Here is a 21,312-nt window from a genome sequence, read left to right as displayed (position 1 = left end):
GCAAATTTGCTGATGATACTAAGCTGGGTGGCAGTGTGACATGTGATGAGGATGTTAGGAGAATTCAGGGTGACTTGGATAGGCTGGGTGAGTGGGCAGATACTTGGCAGATGACGTTTAATGTGAATAAGTGTGAGGTTATCCATTTTGGGAGTAAGAACAGGAAGGCAGATTATTATCTGAATGGTGTGGAGTTAGGGAAGGGAGAAATACAAAGAGATCTAGGAGTCCTTGGTCATCAGTCACTGAAGGTGAATGAGCAAGTGCAGCAGGCAGTGAAGAAGGCTAATGGAATGTTGGCATTTATTACAAAGGGAATTGAGTACAAGAGCAAGGAAATCCTCTTGCATTGTACAGAGCCCTGGTGAGACCACACCTGAAGTATTGTGTACAGTTTTGGTCTCCAGGGTTAAGGAAGGACATCCTGGCTATAGAGGAAGTGCAGCGTAGATTCACAATGTTAATTCCTGGGATGTCTGGACTGTCTTATGCAGAGAGGTTAGAGAGACTGGGCTTATACATGCTGGAATTAAGGAGATTGAGAGGGGATCTGATTGAAACATAAGATTATTAAGGGATTGGACAAGATAATATGTTCCAGATGCTGGGAGAGTCCAGTACCAGAGGGCATGGTTTGAGAATAAGGGGTAGGTCATTTAGGACAGAGTTAAGGGAAAACTTCTTCTCCCAGAGAGTTGTGGGGGTCTGGAATGCACTACCTCAGAAGATAGTGGAGGCCAATTCTCTGGATGTTTTCAAGAAGGAGCTAGATAGATATCTTATGGATAGGGGAATCAAGGGATATGGGGACAAGGCAGGAACCGGGTATTGATAGTAGATGATCAGCCATGATCTCAAAACGGCAGTGCAGGCTTGAAGGGTCGAATGGTCTACTTCTGCACCTATTGTCTATTGTCTTGAATCAGTCTATTTGATAGGCTATTTGCTATCTTGGACAGTCTTGACATCAGTTTACTCTGAGATAATACAATACGGTTATACAGAAAACAACAATTTTCAGAGCATCTGTATGTCAGTGAGATTAAACCTGATTCTGATCATGAATGCAGTGATATCAAGTGGTGAGAAACATGAGTGAAAATAAAGTCAAACATTTGTACAGGGTAAATCCATGTAAAAATATAAGTACTTACCTGCTTCTTGCATTCATGACCGTGGGAATAATCAAATTAATATCCATCTTTAAACAGAATTACATATGCAACTTTAAATCAGTTTTGTTTAATAGAGAAGTTGGAGGTACAAAATTTCAAAATCTGATCAATGATACAACCAAAATCCATGTGGCACGCTCAAATGTAATTTGTGTTTTACTTATTGATTGATACAGTATAACATTGGCCATGAAGGAATTAAAATATGGAAGGAAACATCAAACTTAAATGAGTTAAGGACAGGGGGAGTAGACAAACCAATTGTCTTTGTTGTTGCCATGTGCTTGAAGGAATGGGGTCTGCCATTTTGTGAAGCTGCTCTGTAGCCTCCATTTTGTGAGCTGGCTTGTGAACTGTTTTTGCCCAGGTATAGTTCTGTCAAAGAGCCTTAAAGTGGACACATCAATGCTGAAATCATTTGTGAGTTGTTTCTTGGTATGATAGAACATGCATGTTTATGAATAGGGGAGTCTGTTTTTGACTTAAGTAACTCAAGCCGAGTAGCTGGTTGATTCAGAACAAAGAGACATTAATTACAAGTTGCCACTTGCAGAAGGGCAATAAATTGATGTTGGCTTGGACTAAAGCCAATGGAAGTTGACATACATCAGTCAGAAAGGCCAGAATCAATGAGATTGAAGCATAATGTTTAAACTGGTAAGGAAAGAGTACAAAAATGAAGTTCAAATGCAAAGTGATAATAACTCCAGAGACTAACTATCATAAAGAAGACACCCATGCCAGGGGCTGGGAGAAGGATCAATCATTTTGTGAATGGGAGATCCCCTATTTCAGAGTTATAAATTGTAGAAGTGGTCCGAGTGAGTATTGGTACAGAGGGAACAGTAAAATTCATGTTTTAAGTTGTTGACCTGGAGTCACCATAGTTAGGTTGGTGTTTGAAACAATAAAGTGCAGATTTTGATTAATTATGAGTTGTGTAGTGAATTGCCTAACCTAGGACAGTTGATTACTCAATACTAAATGTAGAGTATCTATTAGAAAAATGAAGTAAAATGCTATATTAAAGAACAATGTCTTTTTAACAAATGTTTACCTGTGTACTTCCATTTGCTCCAACCCAGACACTGTCCAATAGGCAGCCTGAAACGTCCCATCTGAAACTAGATTGTGCAGGAAGGCAAGTCAAGTATTGTCATTTATATACATGCACATAATGTATATAACATAATGTATATTGAAACATGATAATGTTTCTTCGGACTAGGGTGTAAAGCACTGTAGTACACAACACACAACACATGATATCTTATGAAAGTGAGGATTAAATTTATAGAAGAATCATGCATAAATAACAAGCTAAAGTCCATTTATAATAAATATTGTAAGGTACAGAACAGATTAACCAGTGACACTTCGAATACAATGTGGCAAGGAGTTCAGAAATCTAATAGCATGGGTGACGAAACGATTTCTCTTCCTGACTGCTCATGTTTTTATGCATCGTAGTCTCCTGCCTCTTGGTAGTGAGTTAAACTATGTATACCTGTCTGGACACTCCCCTCTGCTGACTGCTCCTGTGGCTCCTCCCACAGACCCCTGTATAAAGGCGATTGGAGGCACTGCTCCCCCCTCAGTCTCCGAGATGCCATACTCCGTTTTGCTGCTAATAAAAGCCTATCGTTCACCTCCCGTCTCCGAGAGTTATTGATGGTGCATCAGGTAGTGAGTCAAAGCGGGTGCTGGAGGGATGGGTGAGATCCTTAATACTAATGGCCCTATGTATTCAGTGCTCCTCAAATGTCTCTGATGAATGGCAGGAGATCACTATGATCCTCTCAACTGTTCTCAGTCCTTTGTAGGGACCTCTGGTCCGATGTCTGACTGCTCCCATACTAGATGCAGATGCAACTTGTCAGGATGCTCCTGTAAAGTGCAGTTAAGTTGGCAGGTGGGTGGGGGCAAAGCAGAGCCTCCTTTGGAAATTGAGGCGCTGCTCTGCTTTCTTGTTCAGGGGGGTGATATTAAGGGACAAATCAGGTCATCCATGATGTGAACCCCCAGGAAACTGGTGCACTTAGCTCTCTATGTACTCGCAAAAAATCAAGGCAGAAACCAAGGCAGAAAACCTGCAACAGATGTGTTAGGGGAGGAAGTTAGTTAATTCTGGGAATTAAAGGGTTAACTTATGAGGAGGCCTTGATGGGGCTGAGGCTGTACTTCAGGGAGTTAAGAGTGAGGGTATATCTTATTGAAACCCATCAAATATTGAAAGGCATTGATAGGTGGATGTGGAGATATTCCTCTAATGGGGGGGGGGGGGGGGGAGGGAGGAGTCTAGGACCAGAATACAAGGACGTTCCTTTAGAACAGTGATAAGTAGGAACTTCTTTAGCCAGAGAATGGTGAATCTATGGAATTCATTACCACAGATGGTCATGTGGGGCAAGACTATGGGTCTGTTTAAAATGGAGGTTGTTAGGTTCTTGATGTCAAAGGTTATTGGGATAAGGTAGGTAAAATGGGGTTGAAAGGGATAATCCCTTTGGGGCACTTTTGTTTTTGTGGATGTTTGTGAAGAAAAAGCACTTCAGGATGTATATTGTATACATTTCCCTGACATTAAATTTGACTTTTGCACCTTTGAAAATCAGCCATGATGGGATGGTGGGGCGGACCTGATGGTCTAATTCTGCTCCTACAGAAAAACCTGCCAGAATAATTGTGATTCCTACATCCCGGTGAACAGTCCCAACACCAGCACATCGGCAAGTTAAATTGCTGTCTGTATGATGAGACTTCATTTCAATACAGCGAGAACGCTGGATGAAACTCGGGGTAAAGGCAATGTATGAGAATACCACAAAACCAAGAGAAAGAACATGGGGGGAAAACAGAAAATTACAACAGAAGAATTGCCTGCAGCACATTGACTGTCACACAAGAGCTCCAGAGTGTTGGCAAACTTATTTTTACTACAACTATTTTTATTCCATTTTGACAAATTATTAAATGTCTCTTATCTCATTCTTCCTGAACTACAGAGCTTGAATTATTTTGACACTGACTTTCAATATTACAAACCTAACCTAATTATTTTACCCAGCATGCAGCAATTACTTTTCTTTTGCGGCATGTTATAAAAGTGAGGAACTGAGGCGAGCATCAATGTAAACAACAGGATGAAGTCTGATGAATTGTAGAGGGAATTTAAAGAACTGCTCTGAGTGACGAGAAGCATATTGAAGGAGAATGTGATTCATGCCAAAAGGCCTATTGTGTCAGTTCCAGCTCCTGCAAGGAGGTTTCCAATTATTTCCGTTCTCCTGGTCTTTTTCTGCGGTCCTACAAACCTGTCAACAAATGAAAGTTGGTATCAAACCAGTTTCGGTTCATTTGTTGCGTCAGCTCACCTACATCCCTCTTCATAGCACCCGACTCTCCCCCCCCCCCCCCCCACCACCGCTTCAGTATAAAAGTGGGAATCAATGCTTTATTACCTTAGCACATGGCTGTACAAGTGTAACTCCAAGCTGGGCTAACATCCTCCACAAAGTTCAGCTCACTCAAAGCATTACAGCACATGTCCTAACTCACACCAAATTAACCATTCACTCTTCCCCTTCCTTTGCAGTCTCAATTAAGGATTTCAGCACAAAATGTCAATTGTTTATTCTCCTTCAGAGATGCAGCCTAACTGGCTGAGTTCCTCCAATAATTTATGTGTTGTTTTTGATTTTAGCAGCTGTATAATCTCTTGTGCTTACCACTCATATTTGTTGCCTTCTTGTTAAGCAGTGCCTCAGTTGCAAAATTCTTATGCTGGATATTGAATTCTTCATGTATAAACTCCCCCCTGTCATATCCAATGTCTCAAACCCTTCCTGCATATTGTTCTGGGCTTTTGCATATCCTCTCATTTAGTGTGTGCTCAGTAGAAGACAAGCCATATTGTGTTCAGCTGCAGACTGTTGGAACATTCATGGACTCAGGGACTTGGACAATATTTTTTGTGACTGTATTTTACATGTGCTTGCTCTTTTAAGTGTCTTGTGCTGTCTGTGACTGTTGGCTCTGTGCTTTGCACCTTGGCTCCAGAGGAATGCTGTTTCTTTTGGCTGTATACATGGGTGTTCCTATATGGTTGAATTACAATTAAACTTGAACTCGAAAGGCTTCCACATAGTTGCTGTGCCATCCACTACGCATTTTCTCTCTGTACCTCACTGCCTTCACCTCCAATTCTTCATTTGAGGCACTCTTTACCATAAACACAAGATGAAGGGTCTCAGACCAAAACATCAACTGTTTATCCCTCTCCATTGATGCTGCCTGATCTGCTGAGTTCCTCCAACATCTTGTATATGTTACCCTTCACCATGTATCTCCTTAGCAAAGCTTTGGTCCATCTGTCCACACACTTCACTGCACGATTTAGTCACATTTTATTTTGATAACTATTCTGTGAAGGTCTTATAGATGTTCTCCTGCACTTTAGTCCAAGTTGTAAATTCAAGATCTTAACAATTTACTGTATTTTTTGCCTCTCTCTCTCACTGGATCTTTTTTCCAGCTAGTTTAACTCAGTGCCTTTTAGGTGTCAATTCTTCTGCCCAAAGAAACTGCCTGCCTTCGTCTTGGAAGAGACGACTACAGATGCAGCAGTCTAAAGCAGCAAAGAACCTGTTGGAGGAACACAACAGGTCAAACAATGTCAGTAGGAAGAAAGGAATGGTCAATATTTTAGTTTGAAAATTTTCATCAGGACGGCAACAAGGTTACATGCCCAGCTTGACTTGCTTCAGCAGATACAAGATGTTGGAGGAACTCAGCAGTTCAGGCAGAATCAATGGAAATGAATAAACAGTTGAAGTTTCAGGCCAAGACCATTCTTCAGGACTGAGAAGGAAGGGGGATGATGCCAATATACCTCCACCCCTTTCTCCTATGGTCCACTCTCATCTCCTATCAGACTCCTCCTTCAGCCCTTGGGGTTTTGCACCCACCTGGCTTCACCAGTCACCTTCCAGCTAGCCTCCTTCCCCACCCCCACCCCCCCATCACCATCTTTTTATTCTGCCATCTACCCTCGAGTAATTCTGGGAATGAAAGAGCTAACGTATGTGGAATGCTGATGGCCTGTAGTCACTGGGGTTTAGAAGAATGAGGGAGGATCTCATTGATACCTATTGAATTTTGAGAGGTTTAAACATAGTTGATGTGGAGAGGATGTTTTCTGTAGTGATATGTCTAGGACTAGATCGCACAGACTCAGAATAGAGGAACATCCATTTAGAACAGAAGCCAACTGGTGGCATAGTGGCATCAGCGCCATAAGGTTCCCAAGTTCGAATCCAGCCAGCTCCCTTGCACGTTTTCCATCTGAGTAAGGTTGAGCGTCGAGCTAGCAATTTGGCCTCAAAAATAAGATAGCCGGCTAAAAAAACTTGTCATGATGGCATCTGGATGACTCCACTCAGAGTTAAGGGCTTTCTTCTTCTCTCTTCATTTAGAAGAGAGATGAGAGAGTAGTGAGAGGAGGCAGCCAAATTATGCTTTATATTTAAAGCAGAGTTTGATTAGTCAGGTTAGTCAAAGGTTACAGAGAGAAAGCAGGAGAATGGAGTTGAGAAGGATAATAGATCAGCCAAGATAGAGTGATAGAGTAGACCCAATGGGCTAAGTGGCCTAATTCTGCTCTTATGTCTTACAGTCTAATGTATCATGGCCTGGTATGGAAACACCGGTACCCAAGAACAGAAAAGTCTGCAAAATGTAGTGGATGCATCCCAGTTCATCACAAGTAAAGCCCTTCCACCACTGACCACATCTGCAAGAAAGCAGCATCCATCATCAAGGATCTCCACCATCCAAACCATGCTCTCTTCTCACTGCCCCCATTGGAAAGGAGGTACAAGTGCCTCAGGTCCATACCACCAGGTTCAAGAACAGGTTCAAGGACCCTTCAGGTATCAGGATCCTGAATTAGTGTGGATAACTTCATTCACCACAATATTGAACTGAACTCTGAACACTCAGTTCAAGGAAATGTAAAACTCATGCTCTTGTATTATGTTATAATTATTATTATTATTTTGCATTTGCACATTTTGTCCTTTTTATTTCCTTACTTTTCCAATGAATGGGTTTGTTGGTTGCCTTCTTGTTTGGAGCATCCATGTTGATATGCCAAGACAAATGGTCATCCAGAAAGTCAGGAGACATGGGATCCTGGGAAAATTGGCAAAATTTCTGAACCCATGCCCACAGAAGACAGTGGTAGTAGATGGAGTGTGTCCTGCCTGGAGATCAGCATCTATTTGGGTCCCCTGCTCTTAGTGATTTTTATAAATGACTTGGATGAGGAAGCAGTGAAGTGGGTTAGTAGTTTTGCAGATGGCACAAAGGTTGTTGGTGAGAAGATAACATGGAAGTTTGTCACAGGTTACAACAGGATATAGATAGGATGCAGAGCTGGCTGGAAAAATGACAGATGGAGTTTAACCCAGAAAAGTAGGAAGTAATACACTTAGAAGGATCAAAATTGAAAGTAGAATCCAAGGTTAACAGTAATTTTTAACAGTGTGGAGGAACAAAGGGATCTTTGGTTACAAGTCCATCTCGATCCCTGAAAACTGACACACAAGTTGATAGGTGTGTTGGCCTTCACTAGTCAGGGGAAGGAGTTCAAGAGCTATGAGGTTATATTCCAGCCCTATAAAATTCAGGTCAGACCACACTTGGAGTACTGCGTTCAGTTCTGGTTACCTCTGGTTATTGTGTACAGTTCCGGTCACCGAATTATAGGAAAGAAGTCAACAAAACAAAGTACAGAGAAGATTTACTAGAGTGTTACCTGGGTTTCAGCACCTAAGTTACAGGGAAAGATTGAACAAGTTAGGTCTTTATTCTTCAGAGTGTAGAAGGTTGAGGGAGGACTTTATAGAGGTAGTTAAAATTATGAGGGGGATAGATAGAGTTGACGTGGATAGGCTTTTTTCCATTGGGAGTAAGGGAGATTCAAACAAGAGGACATGAGTTGAGAGTTAGGGGACAAATGTTTAAGGGTAACACGAGGGAGAATTTCTTTACTCAGAGAGTGGTAGCTGTGTGAAATGAGCTTCCAGTAGAAGTGGTAGAGGCAGGTTCGATATTGTCATTTAAAGTAAAATTGGATAGGTACATGGACAGGAAAGGAATGGAGGGTTATGGGCTGAGTGTGTGTCAGTGGGACTAGGTGAGAGTAAGCATTCGGCACGGACTAGAAGGGCCGAGATGGCCTGTTTCCATGCTGTAATTGTTATATGGTCATACCTCATTACAGGAAGCATGTGGAAACTTTAGAGGTGGTGTAAAAGAGATTTACCAGGATGCTGTCTGGATTAGAAAGCGTGCTTTATGATGAGAGGTTGAGTGAGAAATGTTTTCTCTCTAGAGAAAAGGAAGATGAGAGGCGACTTTATAGAGGTGTATAAGATTATGAGAGGCATAGAAAGAAGGGACAGCTGACAACTTTTTTAAAAAAAAAAACAGGCAGCATTAGCTAATATCAGAGGACATTTATTTATGGTGAGTGGGGGAAGGATTAGTGGAGACATCAGAGGTAGGTCTTTTACACAAAGTAGAATGTGCCTGGAAGGCTCTGCCAGATGTGGAGGAGACTGGTGCAATGGAGAGATTTCAGAGATCTTACATACGCACATGGATGTAAGAAAATTGGAAAGTTATGGTACATGAAGGACGGAAGAGTTGGATTGATCATAGACTAGGTTTATGTAGTTCTGCACAACATCATGGGCCAAAGGGCTTGTGCTGTGTGGACTGTTCTGTGTTCCGTGTTCTGTATTTGACCTGTTCTTCTGCAGCTATCACCTCTTGGCTCATCAATTCTCCCCAATTATACTTAACTGTAGCAAATCTATCCTGGGTATGTAGACTTATAGCCATCACCCTGAACATTAAGGATAATTTAACATTTTAAAGTGTGTAAGATATTTCTCAGATTGGACCAAGAAACCTGGAGCTGCTGGAAATCCAAAGCAAAATAGAAAATAGTAGAGCAGGTCAGGCAAAGTCCATGGGGAGAGAAGAACAGTATCAGACCAAAGATCCTTGAGTACACACACTGGAGACTGGAGACGCTGGAGTCTGCATGATGCACCAAGAATAACTCTCAGAGACAGGAGGCGAACGATAGGCTTTTATTAGCAGCAAACGAGACCACTACATCCTGTAGACTGAGGGAGGAGCAGTGCCTCCAATCGCCTTTATACAGGGGTCTGTGGGAGGAGCCACAGGAGCAGTCAGCGGGGGGGGGCATGTCCAGACAGGTATACATAGTTTACCACACTGCAACACCAAAAATGGAAACCTATCATCAAATGCCTGATGCAGGATTCTGACTTGAAATGTCAGCAATTCCTTACCTCTCTCAGATGCTGCTCGACCAATTGAGTTCCAGCAGATAGACAGTGGACTGTTCATTTGAAAATGGAGAATTGAGAACACTGAAATCTTAAGCCACAGAGGGGTGAAGAGAACAGAGAGAACGTCTCTAATAGAATGAAGAAAAAGGTCACCAGGGTAATAATTACTGCAAAACTGACAGTTGGAAATGGAGTACTTTTTGAGACCTTTCCAGGCTGCTCAGAAGGAAAGAACTCTGTTAGAGGGAGCTTGGTTGGAATGAGTCAGGGAGTGAAGTAGTGTGCTAAAAATTGCTTCCAGTAAATGTTCCGATATCTGTGCTGCAGAAGAAATTTTGAAAGGACTTGACTAACTTTGTGAATAAATAGATGAAAAGCTATTTTACCACATGCTGCCCTAAAGAGAATTTTGCTTTATTTTGAGTTTCTGAGAAACGGCATGTCTGAGATTTTTTAAATCAGTGTTCTGTTTTTTTTATATAAAGCTGTTGTTCAGCCAGAGATAATGTCCATATTGTTATAAAGCGTTCTCTCTGCCTAGATTAAAATGGAAATGATTTGGTAGACAAATGTCTCAGCTATCTTAAACTACCTCCCTTCATACTGCCAGGTGACTAGGGTTAATATTGTGTTGATATTAATTCTACTAAAAATCTCCTATGTATTTTTCTTCACAAACCTGTATTCTTGAGAACAATTAGAATCCCTCCTCCTGTAAGTTGAGGTGATATCAGCAAACTATATACTTAACTGAAATTATATAAAATATAAATGCCTTTGGTGAGTAGTATGGCCTTGCTCTGGGATTGCATATGACATGAAAACTAGTTCTGATTCTGCTTCTAATTCACTACATTTAAATCCAACCTAAGTTCATGAACACAAATATTCCTCAGAAAACCTTGATTTAATCGACTGAGACCTAATCAACAGGAATAAATTTTAAATAGTTGTGATCTCTGACGATGATGAAATAGTAAAAAAAATCAAAGTTTTCTTTTTCCTTACGGCTAACCAAAGACACTCGCAAATTTCGACAGGTGTACCGTGGAGAGCATTCTAACTGGCTGCATCACTGACTGGTATGGGAGGGGGGACTACTGCACAAGATAGAAATAAGCTGCAAAGAGTGGTAAACTTTGTCAGCTACGTCATGGGCACCAGCCCCCATAGTATCCAGAACATCTTCAAGGAGCGATGCCTCAGAAAGGTGGCATCCATCTTTAAGGACACCTATTACCCACGTCATGCTTTGTTCTCATTGCTACCATCAGGAAGGAGGTACTGAAACCTGAAGGCACACACTCAATGATTCAGGAACAGCTTCTTCCCCCTCTACCATCTGATTTCTGAATGGAAATTAAACCCATGAACACCACCTTACTACTTTTAAATTGCTATTTTTGCACTATTTATTTCATTGAACTATTTTTACATATAATATACTGTAATTCACATTTACTGTATTATGATGTGTTGCAAAACAAATTTCACAACATCCGTCAGTGATATTCAAACTAATTCTGATTCTGAACCTTCTAAAGCCAGAAAGCTATCCAGTTTCTCATCCTGAAATATTCTTGCATTATTAGGTAAGGAAGTTGGTTACTCTGAAGTGCCTCAGTCTGTAGGTGAGAGTTAGAATTTGGGAATGAAGTGATGAGTATAGGGGGGGAAGTTTAAAGTAATTAATGCAATATTTATGAAGCGGAGGTTTGGTCGTCAGTAACACAAGAGATACTGCAGATGTCAGAAATCTAGAGCAACACGCACAAAAATGCTAAAGGAACGCGGTGGGTGAGGCAGGATCTATGGAGGGAATAAACAGTCGATGTTTCAGGCAGAGGTCATTTATCAGGATACGAAGAGCGTTGGCCCAAAGTTGGGCTGACTTGCTGAATTTCTCCAGCATTTTGATTGTGTTGTTCAAAGGTCAGTACAGACTTGGTGTGCCAAATGGCCTGTTTCCATGCTATATGATTCTATGGCAGGTCAAAGCCACACAAAGAATGATACGTGTTATATTTTCCACTCTGACCTTTCACCTCTCCTCACCTGCCTGTTACTTCCCCCTGGATACCCTCCTCCTTCCCTTCCACCTATGGTCCGCTCTCCATCAGATTCCTTCCTCTCCAGCCCTTGACCTTCCCGCACACCTAGCTTCACATATCACCTTTCAGCTTGCCTCCTTCCCTTCGCCCCTCCTTTTTATTCAGACGTCTTCCCCCTTCCTCCTCAATCCTGCAGAAGGGCCTGAAACATCAGCTGTCTATTCATTTCCATAGACACTGCCTGATCTTTTCAGTTCCTCCAGCATTTTGTGTGTTGCTTATGTGTTTTCTGTTAGATATAGCCGATCAATTAATTCATAAGTGGCATTGATAAACTATGAATCTATAAAGCTGTTGGAGAAACTGCTCCTCTACTTAGTGAGAATGTTAATTAATTCAACCTGCACATGCGTGAGAAGAGACCTGAATTAATCACATGAGAGAAGGTTGCCTAACACACTGAGCAACAGAGAAACTCAGCAAGTCAAGCTACATCTGTGACAGGGAATAAACAATTGATGTCTTGGGCCAAGATCAACTGGAAAGAAAGGGGGCAGAAGCCAAGAAACCAGAATAAGCTGGGGGAGGGGCAGGAGTACAAACTGTCAGGTGATTGGTGACACCAGGAGAGGGGTAAGGTGGGTGGATGGGGGAGGCATGGGAATGAAGTAAAAATCTGGGAGATGGGTGGAAATGATCAAGGGCTGAAGACGAAGTAACATAATAGGAGAGGACAGTGGACATGAGGACTTGGGCTATATTATATTTTTTCTGTGACTATATGTTGACTGCTATCTTATGTAAGACCACAAGGTATAAGAACACTAGGCCATTTCACCCATCATGTCTGCTCTGCCATTTCATCATGGCTGATCCAATTTTCCTCTCAGCACCAATCTCCTGCCTTCTCCCCATGTCCCTTCATGCCCTGACCGATCAAGAATCTATCAACCTCTGCCTTAAATATACATAAAGAATTGGCCTCCACAGCTGTCTGTAGTAACGAGTTCCACAGATTTACCACTCTCTGGCTAAAGAAATTCCACCTCATCTCCATTCTAAAAGGACGCCCCTCTATTCTGAGGCTTTGTCCTCTGTTCTTAAACTCTCCCACCATAGGAAACATCCTCTCCACATCCACTCTATCGAGGCCTTTCACTATTTGATAGGCTTCAATAAAGTCACACCTCATTCTTCTGAATTCTAGGCCCAGAGTCATCAAACACTTTTCATATGACAAGCAGTTCAAACCTGAAATCATTTTTGTGAACCTCCTTTGAATCTTCTCCAGTTTCAGCACATCCTTTCAAGATGTGGGGCCCAAACCTACTCACAATACTCCAAGTGAGGCCTCACCAGTGTTTTATGAAGTCTCAGTACTACATCTTTGCTTTTGAATTCTAGTCCTCATAAAATAACTGCTAACATTGCATTTGTCTTCCTCACTATAGACTCAGCCTACAAATGAACCTTTAGGGAATCCTACACAAGGACTCCCAAGTCCCTTTGCACCTAACTTTTTTGTATTTTCTCTCTATTTAGAAAATAGCCAACCCTTTCATTTTGTCTACCAAAGTGCATGACTTTTTACTTCCCAACACTGCATTTCATCTGATGTTTCTTTGCCCATTCTCCTTATCTGTCTAAGTCAGGGGTTGGCAACCTGCAGCTCTTTCATCTCTGTGCTGTGGCTCCCCGTGGTTTGTTAGTTTTTGACATGTAATTCGAAATTTGAAGATTATGGTGATCTTGTACAATCTAAAAACCTTGTGGAGACTCCATTTCCTGGCACATCCGAACCGGCTCACAATTAGCCACCGTTCCGGCTAAGGGAGATAGCCTACGGGGGTTTGTGAGTACGTGTCTTTTGGAGCATCCGCGCCCACGGGGACGGGTTGAGGGAGGCTTTAAAGCAAGGCCGTTTAGTTCGAATAAAGTTACCTTTGACTGCAGTGTCTTTATTTTAGCGCTGCGTGTAGCACACCGCTACAACGTGTTTTTTATCGCTATTAATATACATCACCACTGCCAATGCCTGACACCCGCCAGTGCGCGCTTTCTTTTAATTCTTCGATCCAAGATAGGCTAACTATGGAGTAACCTTCAACCCAACGTATTTTTTTCGGAGTTCAAAATGTTTTTGTTGCATGTAGAAATGTAATTTCATTTTCTCTGCAGGAGTTCATCAATTTCATAAATGAAACACATTATAGTTTGTTTATACATAGCATAAAGGCAAAAAAAAACCGTTGTGTGCAATGTTATTTCATTTTTAATGTCAAACTGGTTTTGTGGCTCCCAGTGTTTTCTTTTCTGTGGGAAATGGGTCCATATTGGCTCTTTCAGTGGTAAACGTTGCCGACCCCTGGTCTAAGTCCTTCTGTAGCCTCTCTACTTCCTCAAAACTACCCACCCCTCCACCTATTTGCATATCATCTGCAAACATTGCAACATGCCATCAATTCTGTCATCCAAATCATATAACGTTATAAGGATTGGCCCAACACAGAACTCCATTGAACACTATTAGTCACCGGCGGCCAGTCAGAAAAGGCTCCTTTTTTCCCACTATCTCCTACCAACCAGCCACAGCTTTAATCCATGCTAGTATCTTTCCTGTAATTACATGGATCCATATCTGGTTAAACATCCTCATGTATGGCACCATGTCAAAGGCCTTCTGAAAATCCACGCGTGTCTCGTGCTCCGCGTGTCTCGTGCTCCGCGTGTCTCGTGCTCCGCGTGTCTTGCACCTTGTTTTGTTTGGCTCCATTCATGAGTATTCATGTATGGTTGAATGACAATTAAACTTGAATTGGAACCTGGAAGAAAGGGAAGGTGGCAGGGAACAGAGGAAGGTGATGGGGAAATGAGAAGGAGAAGTGTCAGAGGGTAACCAGAATAGGTAATTAATAAAGAGAGGAGGCGGTCGGGAAATCAGGGAAATCGATTTTCATGCATTGGGTTGGAGACTACCCAAACAGAATATGAGGTGATTCTCTTCCAAACTGAGTTCACTTTAACATGGCGGTAAAGGTGGCCATGGACAGTGTTATGCTTTGTAACTCTAGAAACTAATTGAAATAAAAACACAGGATACTTGCCTACTTAATTTTCCTTCATTCCTTTTTTGTGAGGCACTCACATACAGCATGACCTGGTGATGTAATGACATAAGCCATTCACCTAGTTCTCACATATAACCCATAATGAATTACGTGAACAAAGAATGATTAATCAAACAATATATTTACAATATTACTCAAATATTACTGAAATGTTAAATACGCTACTCTTTTCCCTGCTCAACCATATACCAACTCAAATATCTAATGCATTGCTTATATATATATAATATCATACATACACTCTATAGAGATCCACAGTATAGTAAATTTTAATTTGTCCCATTCAGGCCTAAAGGCTGTGGAGTATTTCTTGCTCTTGTGTGACAGCATCTTTCCTGACAAGGGGTGGGGTGGGTCACTACTTGGCAGGTGAGAATCGTAGATGTGAACCTATCTCGGATTCTGGGAAACACTCTGTGGTGACTTGGGGCTGACAGCATTGAACACTTTTATTCTTTAACAGTAGACTCTGGTCTCCTTAAATGATTGAGTGCCGTCTTCAGATGACATCTACCCATTTCTGTTCTGTATTTTTACATGATTCTAAAAGCTATGTTTTTAACTTCAACCTGATTACTGTTTGCCATTTACATTTTAAGAATGGAAATCTGGCTCCTGTTTACAGACAGAAGTTAATAGATGCTTACATCTGTTTGATTTTGCAAGTGGCAAACATTGCTTTTGGAAAGCAAGCTTAACCAAATATGACAAAATGATCCACTGCCCAAGGAAGTGAATATATCCATCACAAGTGAAAGGCAATTGGCTAGATTGGATGTAATTGATCATATTGTAATATTAACAAATTTATTAGAATATTACAAAAGTAACGAGCCCCATCTCCGGGCAGATGGGGCTTGTTGACCACGGATGGTAACTCATCTGGGAGAGGGAAAACTCCGATTTCAAACCTCTGCTGCCTTGCAGCTATACCCACTCACAGGAAAGGCTTTGGGAGTAAACCCCGAGGAAAAATCCAGAGTCGGAGTCCCAAAGCTGGCTGACTGCTGTACCCAACACCAGCACGGCAACTCCTGCGATGCTGCTGGCACCAAACTGTACCGACTTTCGTCGTTCCTTTGGACCTGTCGTCAGCACGGAGAGGGGCGTCCCACTGCATGGGCAACAGACGGATCTCCATATCAACTCTGCCCGGGCTTGTGCCATGGAGAAGCCACTCCCAGTGACTACCAGAGGCGCTGTACCCATGGTTAACCATGACCAACGGAGGCCACAAATGATTACAGAAGTACTCAAAGGACTCACAAGAGAGGTAATGACAGAGCAGGAGAAAGTATCATTTGCAATTCCCTTAATGTTCAGTTTGGGAAGGTCACAGTTCATACCAGAGCGTTTTATAATCTGGGATGGACAGACAGCGGGGCATCCAAAGGTGAAATCAGGTCAACCAATTGAAGCAGCTGTTGGTGAATTTAAAAGGAATTTAGGGAAATCTAAACCAGTAAAATGTAATGAATAATTGATGATACTAAAATTAAAAATCACCAGTTCAGGATCCAAAGCAACACACATCAGAAGCCTGATAGTTGAAGGGTAATAACTATTCCTGAACCTCATGGCGTGGAACTTAAGGCTCCTGTATCTCCTTCCCAATTGCAGCAGTGAGAAGAGAGCATAGGCTGGGTGGTGAAGGGTCCTTGATGATGGATGCTGCTTTCTTGTGGCAGTGCTCCATGTCGATGTGATCAATGGTGGGGAGGGCTATTCCTGTGATAAACTAGGCTGTAGCCATTACTTTTTGTTAGCTTTTCCATTCTTGGCCGTTGGCGTATCTATATCAGGCAACCAGTCAGGATATTCTCTACTGTGTATCTATAAAAGTTTGTCAAGACGTTAGATAACATTCCAAATCTGTGCAAACTTCTGAGAAAGCAGAAGTACTGCCTTGCCTTCTTTGTGCTGGTCCCAGGCCAGCTCCTCTAAAACAGGGGTTCTCAACTTTTTTTATGCTGTAGACCCCTACCATTAACTGAGGGGTCCATGGTCCATGTACCCCTGCTCTAAAATGATAGCGCTAAGGAAGTTAAAGTTAAGTGAGCCCCTTGGGGCTGGCCTCCCTGCCTCACCAGGTAAGTGAAAAAAAAAACGATCAGAGTAGTGGTATTTCACTGGCAGCCCTGGAGGTCCTCCCACTTATTCTACACTTCTCATGTCTCTTCAGTGCCAGACTAGAGTCAAGCTCAACAGGGTCTTCTTTCCCCACTGATTCTGCCAAGCCTGTTCCCTTGGCTGTGGTTTCGCTAGACACAGTGACAGAGACAGTGGGAATCTTGTTCATCCATTCATGCGCGTCACTAATTAGATGACGCGGCATTTGGCTACTTGGAAACATTCGCTGGTTAAAAAACAACTGCATGCACTTTTCATGGTTTTACATGTCATGTCCACATAATGAATGGATAGTCTCTACCCCCTTAGCGGGGAACGGGTATTGCCGATGGAATGGGCTAAGAGTCGATTTCGGGTATCATCCAATTGGTGACATAAGGACATGTGGCTCAGTTGTACAATTCCACTTAAGGTAGGGTGGCAAAGAGGGATGTGAAGTGTTGGATGTTACTTGTAACTGAGAACGTGAGCTATGTCAGACCATTGACATTCACCGTGACTAAAAACACAGGAATGTGCCATAGTCGTGAATTTTACTCTATGTACCCATCTTCTCTGAACAAACCCAGATGTGCCAGGAAGTTATGGCACTCTCCTTAGGGCAAGCTCCTTAGGGTAAAGATGGCATGCTGTCCAAGTTGCATGCCATCTTGAACAATGTCTCTCATCCACTCCATAATGTACTGGTTAGGCACAGGAGAATGTTCAGCCAGAGACTCATTCCACCGAGATGCAACACTGAGCGTCATAGGAAGTCACTCCTACCTGTAGCCATCAAATGTTACAACTCCTCCCTCAGTGTCAGACACCCTGAGCCAATAGGCTGGTCCTGGACTTATTTCCACTTGGAATAATTTACTTATTATTATTTAATTATTTATGGTTTTATATGGCTATATTTCTTTACTGTTCTTGGTTGGTGCGGCTGTAACAAAACCCAATTTTCCTCGGGATCAATAAAGTATGTCTGTCTGTCTTGCTATGATTCAGGCAAGAACAGACGACTTAACCTGGTACCCCACAAACAGACCTCAACACTCATTCTGTTCACGGGCAGTGCACATAACCATAGTGATTACCATCCAGGAAATGTATTGTAATTACTTGTGTTGGTCCATCCAACTTCATCTCATACCTATGGCCTATTCCACCAAGAAGGATAAGAATAGCACTGCATAGAAATATTACCTCCTGCAGGTTTTGCTGAGTCAAAACACCTGGCTCAAAGACAAATACTTCCCCAAACTATCAGGCTGATCAGCAACTCCATCTATTAACCCACTCCACCGCACCCCCACTACTTTATTCTTCCCTGTCAGAGTCATCTTACTGATAGATACACCTGCACTTAACATCACTTTATGTACGTACATTTAAGGTACATAATGTCTGTATATAAGCTATTCTTATGGATTTGTATTGTGTGTTTATTGTGTTCTTTATGCTTATTGTGTTTTTTTTTGTGCTGAATTGGATGCAGAGTACCAAAGAATGACAATAAACTATCTTGAATCCTGACCTGGAAATCTATTACAGATTCCCCATTGTCTCCGAGTCTAAATTCTGCATTCTGTACTGCCACAATTTAAGAGGGCAGCTCATTACCATTTTCTCAAGGGCCATTGCAGATGGACAATAAACTCTGGCATGACCAGCAAAGCCCATTTCTTGAAAATGAGTAACTAATCATTGAACATAGAGCAAACATGAGGAAATCTACAGATGCTGGAAATTCCAACAACACCACAAAATGCTGGTAGAACACAGCAGGCCAGGCAGCATCTATAGGGAGAAGTGCTGTTGATGTTTCGGGCCGAGACCCTTCATCAGGACTAACCGAAAGGAAAGATACTAAGAGATTTGAAAGTAGTGGGGGGAAGGGGAAATTCGAAATGATAGGAGAAGACTGGAGGGGGTGGGATGAAGCCAAGAGCTGGAAATGTGATTGGCGAAAGTGATACAGAGCTGGAGAAGGGAAAGGATCATGAGGCCTCAGGAGAAAGAAAGGGGGGGAGCACCAGAGGGAGATAGAGAACATGCAAACAACTAAATATGTCAGGAATGGGGTAAGAAGGGGAGGAGGGTCATTAATGGAAGTTAGAGAAGTCACTACTTTCAAATCTCTTACTATCTTTCGGTTAGTCCTGATGAAGGGTCTCGGCCTGAAATGTCGACAGCGATTCTCCCTATAGATGCTGCCTGGCCTGCTGTGTTCTACCAGCATTTTGTGTGTGTTGTTCATTGAACATAGTGTAGGTTCTCACAAATAAAACAGCAAAGACATTACATGTTTCAGAAAAGCTGTAACAACTCCTTTATCGAATACCATAAAACTGAACTCAAAACATACTAAGAACACTTTATGTAATTCTGTCATCACGTCAGACCAACCTTTTAAAGTGAAACCCCAGCTCAATTTTGGTGGTTGTCAATTATGTACACTTCCACTAATCATGTTACCCTATAGTAGAACATAGAACAGTACAGCACAATACAAATCCTCAGGCTTACCATGTTGTGCCAATCTTTTAACCTACTCTAAAATCGATCTAACCTTTCCCTCTCACTTAGCCCTCCATTTTTCTATCATCCATTTGTCTGAGTCTCTTAAATGCCCCTGATGTATCAGCCTCTACCACCACTCCCAGCAGGGTGTTCCACGACTAAAAAGAACTTGCCTTTGACATTCCCCCTATACTTTCCTCCAGTCACCTTAACATTATAATCCCCTCGAATTAATCTCAGGTAAAAGTTTCAATTTCATGTCTATGAAGTATCCGTTCAGCTGTTCCTTTTCTGCTCCTCATTGACCCATCCTCCTCAAATCACCCTTCCTTTCCCTGAACTGTCTTCATTCCCTGGAATTTAACTTCATGCACCCTAACCAGAAAAATACAGCAGATTGTAACACATGCTTCCATAAATGGTCACCTAAGGGTTTGAATTGAAGGAAAGCCGTTACATAAAATATTTCTTCTTCTGAAGCCAGTCACCCCTACTGGGGCACAGACTGCAGCTTGTTAGAGTCCTCCATCCTGGGTGAATCATTCAAGTCCAGGTGTAGCCCATCTGTCTTCTAGGAGAAGACCCTTCCTCTCCCAGGGGTGGCATCTTTGGAGCTTCTGTTAGCATTTCTGTAGCACTAGAGGTTTGTGGGATGGGATTGCTAGCCCCATGCCCAACCCTCCTCCTCCTCTTGCAGTTGGCTGTTGGACTGTCCATGGCGGAGTTCTATAGAATATTTGCCATATGTCTTTATATGGCAAATGTGTCTAACACACTGGGTTTCAGCTTTAGCAAAAGTATTTGCTCCAAGGTGTGCTTGAAGTTTCCCCAGATGTGTCAACAAATTCATTAAACGTTTGAAGCATTACATTTATATCTTGGCAACTCCAGGTTGCCTTGGTAACACCATTCAACAATTACAGTATAGAATAAGAATTGTGCAAACCCGAACAAGACAATCTGTCAGTGGCACAGAGCCTGGCTAAGTCAACTAGTGCATATTTCTAAAGCATACTCCTATTCTGGAGCTTGGATAATACATTTCATCACCCTGAGCCAAAAGTTGTTTCTTTTGCACTATTGCAACCTGCAAACTATTTTCTTATGTTTATATTTTCTGACAGCATAGGAGAGGCTATTGGCCCATTAAGTCTATGCCTGCACTGAGGGCAATACCATTCAGAACCGGATTCACCTTTAATCTCATTGGCATATGTTGTGCAATTCATTGTCAGTGTAGCAACAGTATAATGCAATAATAGGGAAAAACATGAATTACAGTAAATATATTCTCACTGGGTCTTGTATACAGACTTGGCTCACTAGTTAATTCTGCTTACAGCCTCATGACTCAGTGGCAAGAAGGCCAACTTTCATAAGCAACATATGGGTTTGGTATGATTTGGAGTTCAAACGAACAGGAATGTCGTGATGTTCCAAAGAGACCTCAATTTGAGTGAATGCTGTGTAAATACTGTCCAATCACAATTATCGGTAGCCCAAAGATGACAGATCATACACCATCATAAAATTATAAAGGAGGTATATTTACCAACTTTAGCAAACAGTTATAGAAAAAGAAATTAAAAGGTCCATTTCAGCTAAATCAGTCTAATGCGCGCATAATGTTGGAACTCAGACTGGGATTGTCAGGGGTGTATCTCTTACTCACGCACTGGTCTGCGTGAAAACACCCGCCACTTCCTGAACTCCCCTCGAAGTCCATCTCGAATGAACTGGCTCTCTCAGGAGTGTTGGACCTTTCTCCTTGGAGCCATCCATCTGCATAAAGTACTTCTTGTAATGGGGATTCCCCTTCCAACAGCATTCTGCGCGTCTTCCCATGTTCTCCACTCTGCAGATCCTGTCAAAAGGCCCAACTAGACCACTGTCCAGCAGAAAGCTCTTTCTTCCAGTTCTCCATAGTCTTCTCTTA

General features: G+C 42.1%; 1 protein-coding gene across 12 annotated transcripts in view; it reads right to left on the bottom strand.

Moving 5' to 3' along the window:
- LOC132382572 (uncharacterized) overlaps nt 1-21,312 on the bottom strand; it is a 117,147-nt gene that overhangs the window by 76,491 nt on the left and 19,344 nt on the right. For 7 of the 12 annotated variants that reach the window (XR_009508397.1, XR_009508401.1, XR_009508398.1 and 4 more), the window contains exons 2-3: nt 2,233-2,299; nt 1,155-1,201 (exon numbers count right to left, since the gene is read on the bottom strand). Coding sequence is in view for 1 of the 12 variants with exons in the window: in XM_059952911.1 (XP_059808894.1) it covers nt 2,233-2,299 (67 nt within the window). In the remaining 11 variants the exon portion in view is untranslated. Of the gene's footprint in view, nt 1-1,154; nt 1,202-2,232; nt 2,300-13,554; nt 13,681-21,312 lie in introns of those variants that run through there. The other 5 variants (XR_009508404.1, XR_009508405.1, XR_009508408.1 and 2 more) reach the window with 2 other exon arrangements.

The sequence above is a fragment of the Hypanus sabinus genome, chromosome 28 (genome assembly GCF_030144855.1).
Source record: "Hypanus sabinus isolate sHypSab1 chromosome 28, sHypSab1.hap1, whole genome shotgun sequence".
Classification (NCBI taxonomy): domain Eukaryota; kingdom Metazoa; phylum Chordata; class Chondrichthyes; order Myliobatiformes; family Dasyatidae; genus Hypanus; species Hypanus sabinus.
Note: the sequence above shows the minus strand (reverse complement) of the source record. Positions and strands in the feature narration are given on the sequence as shown.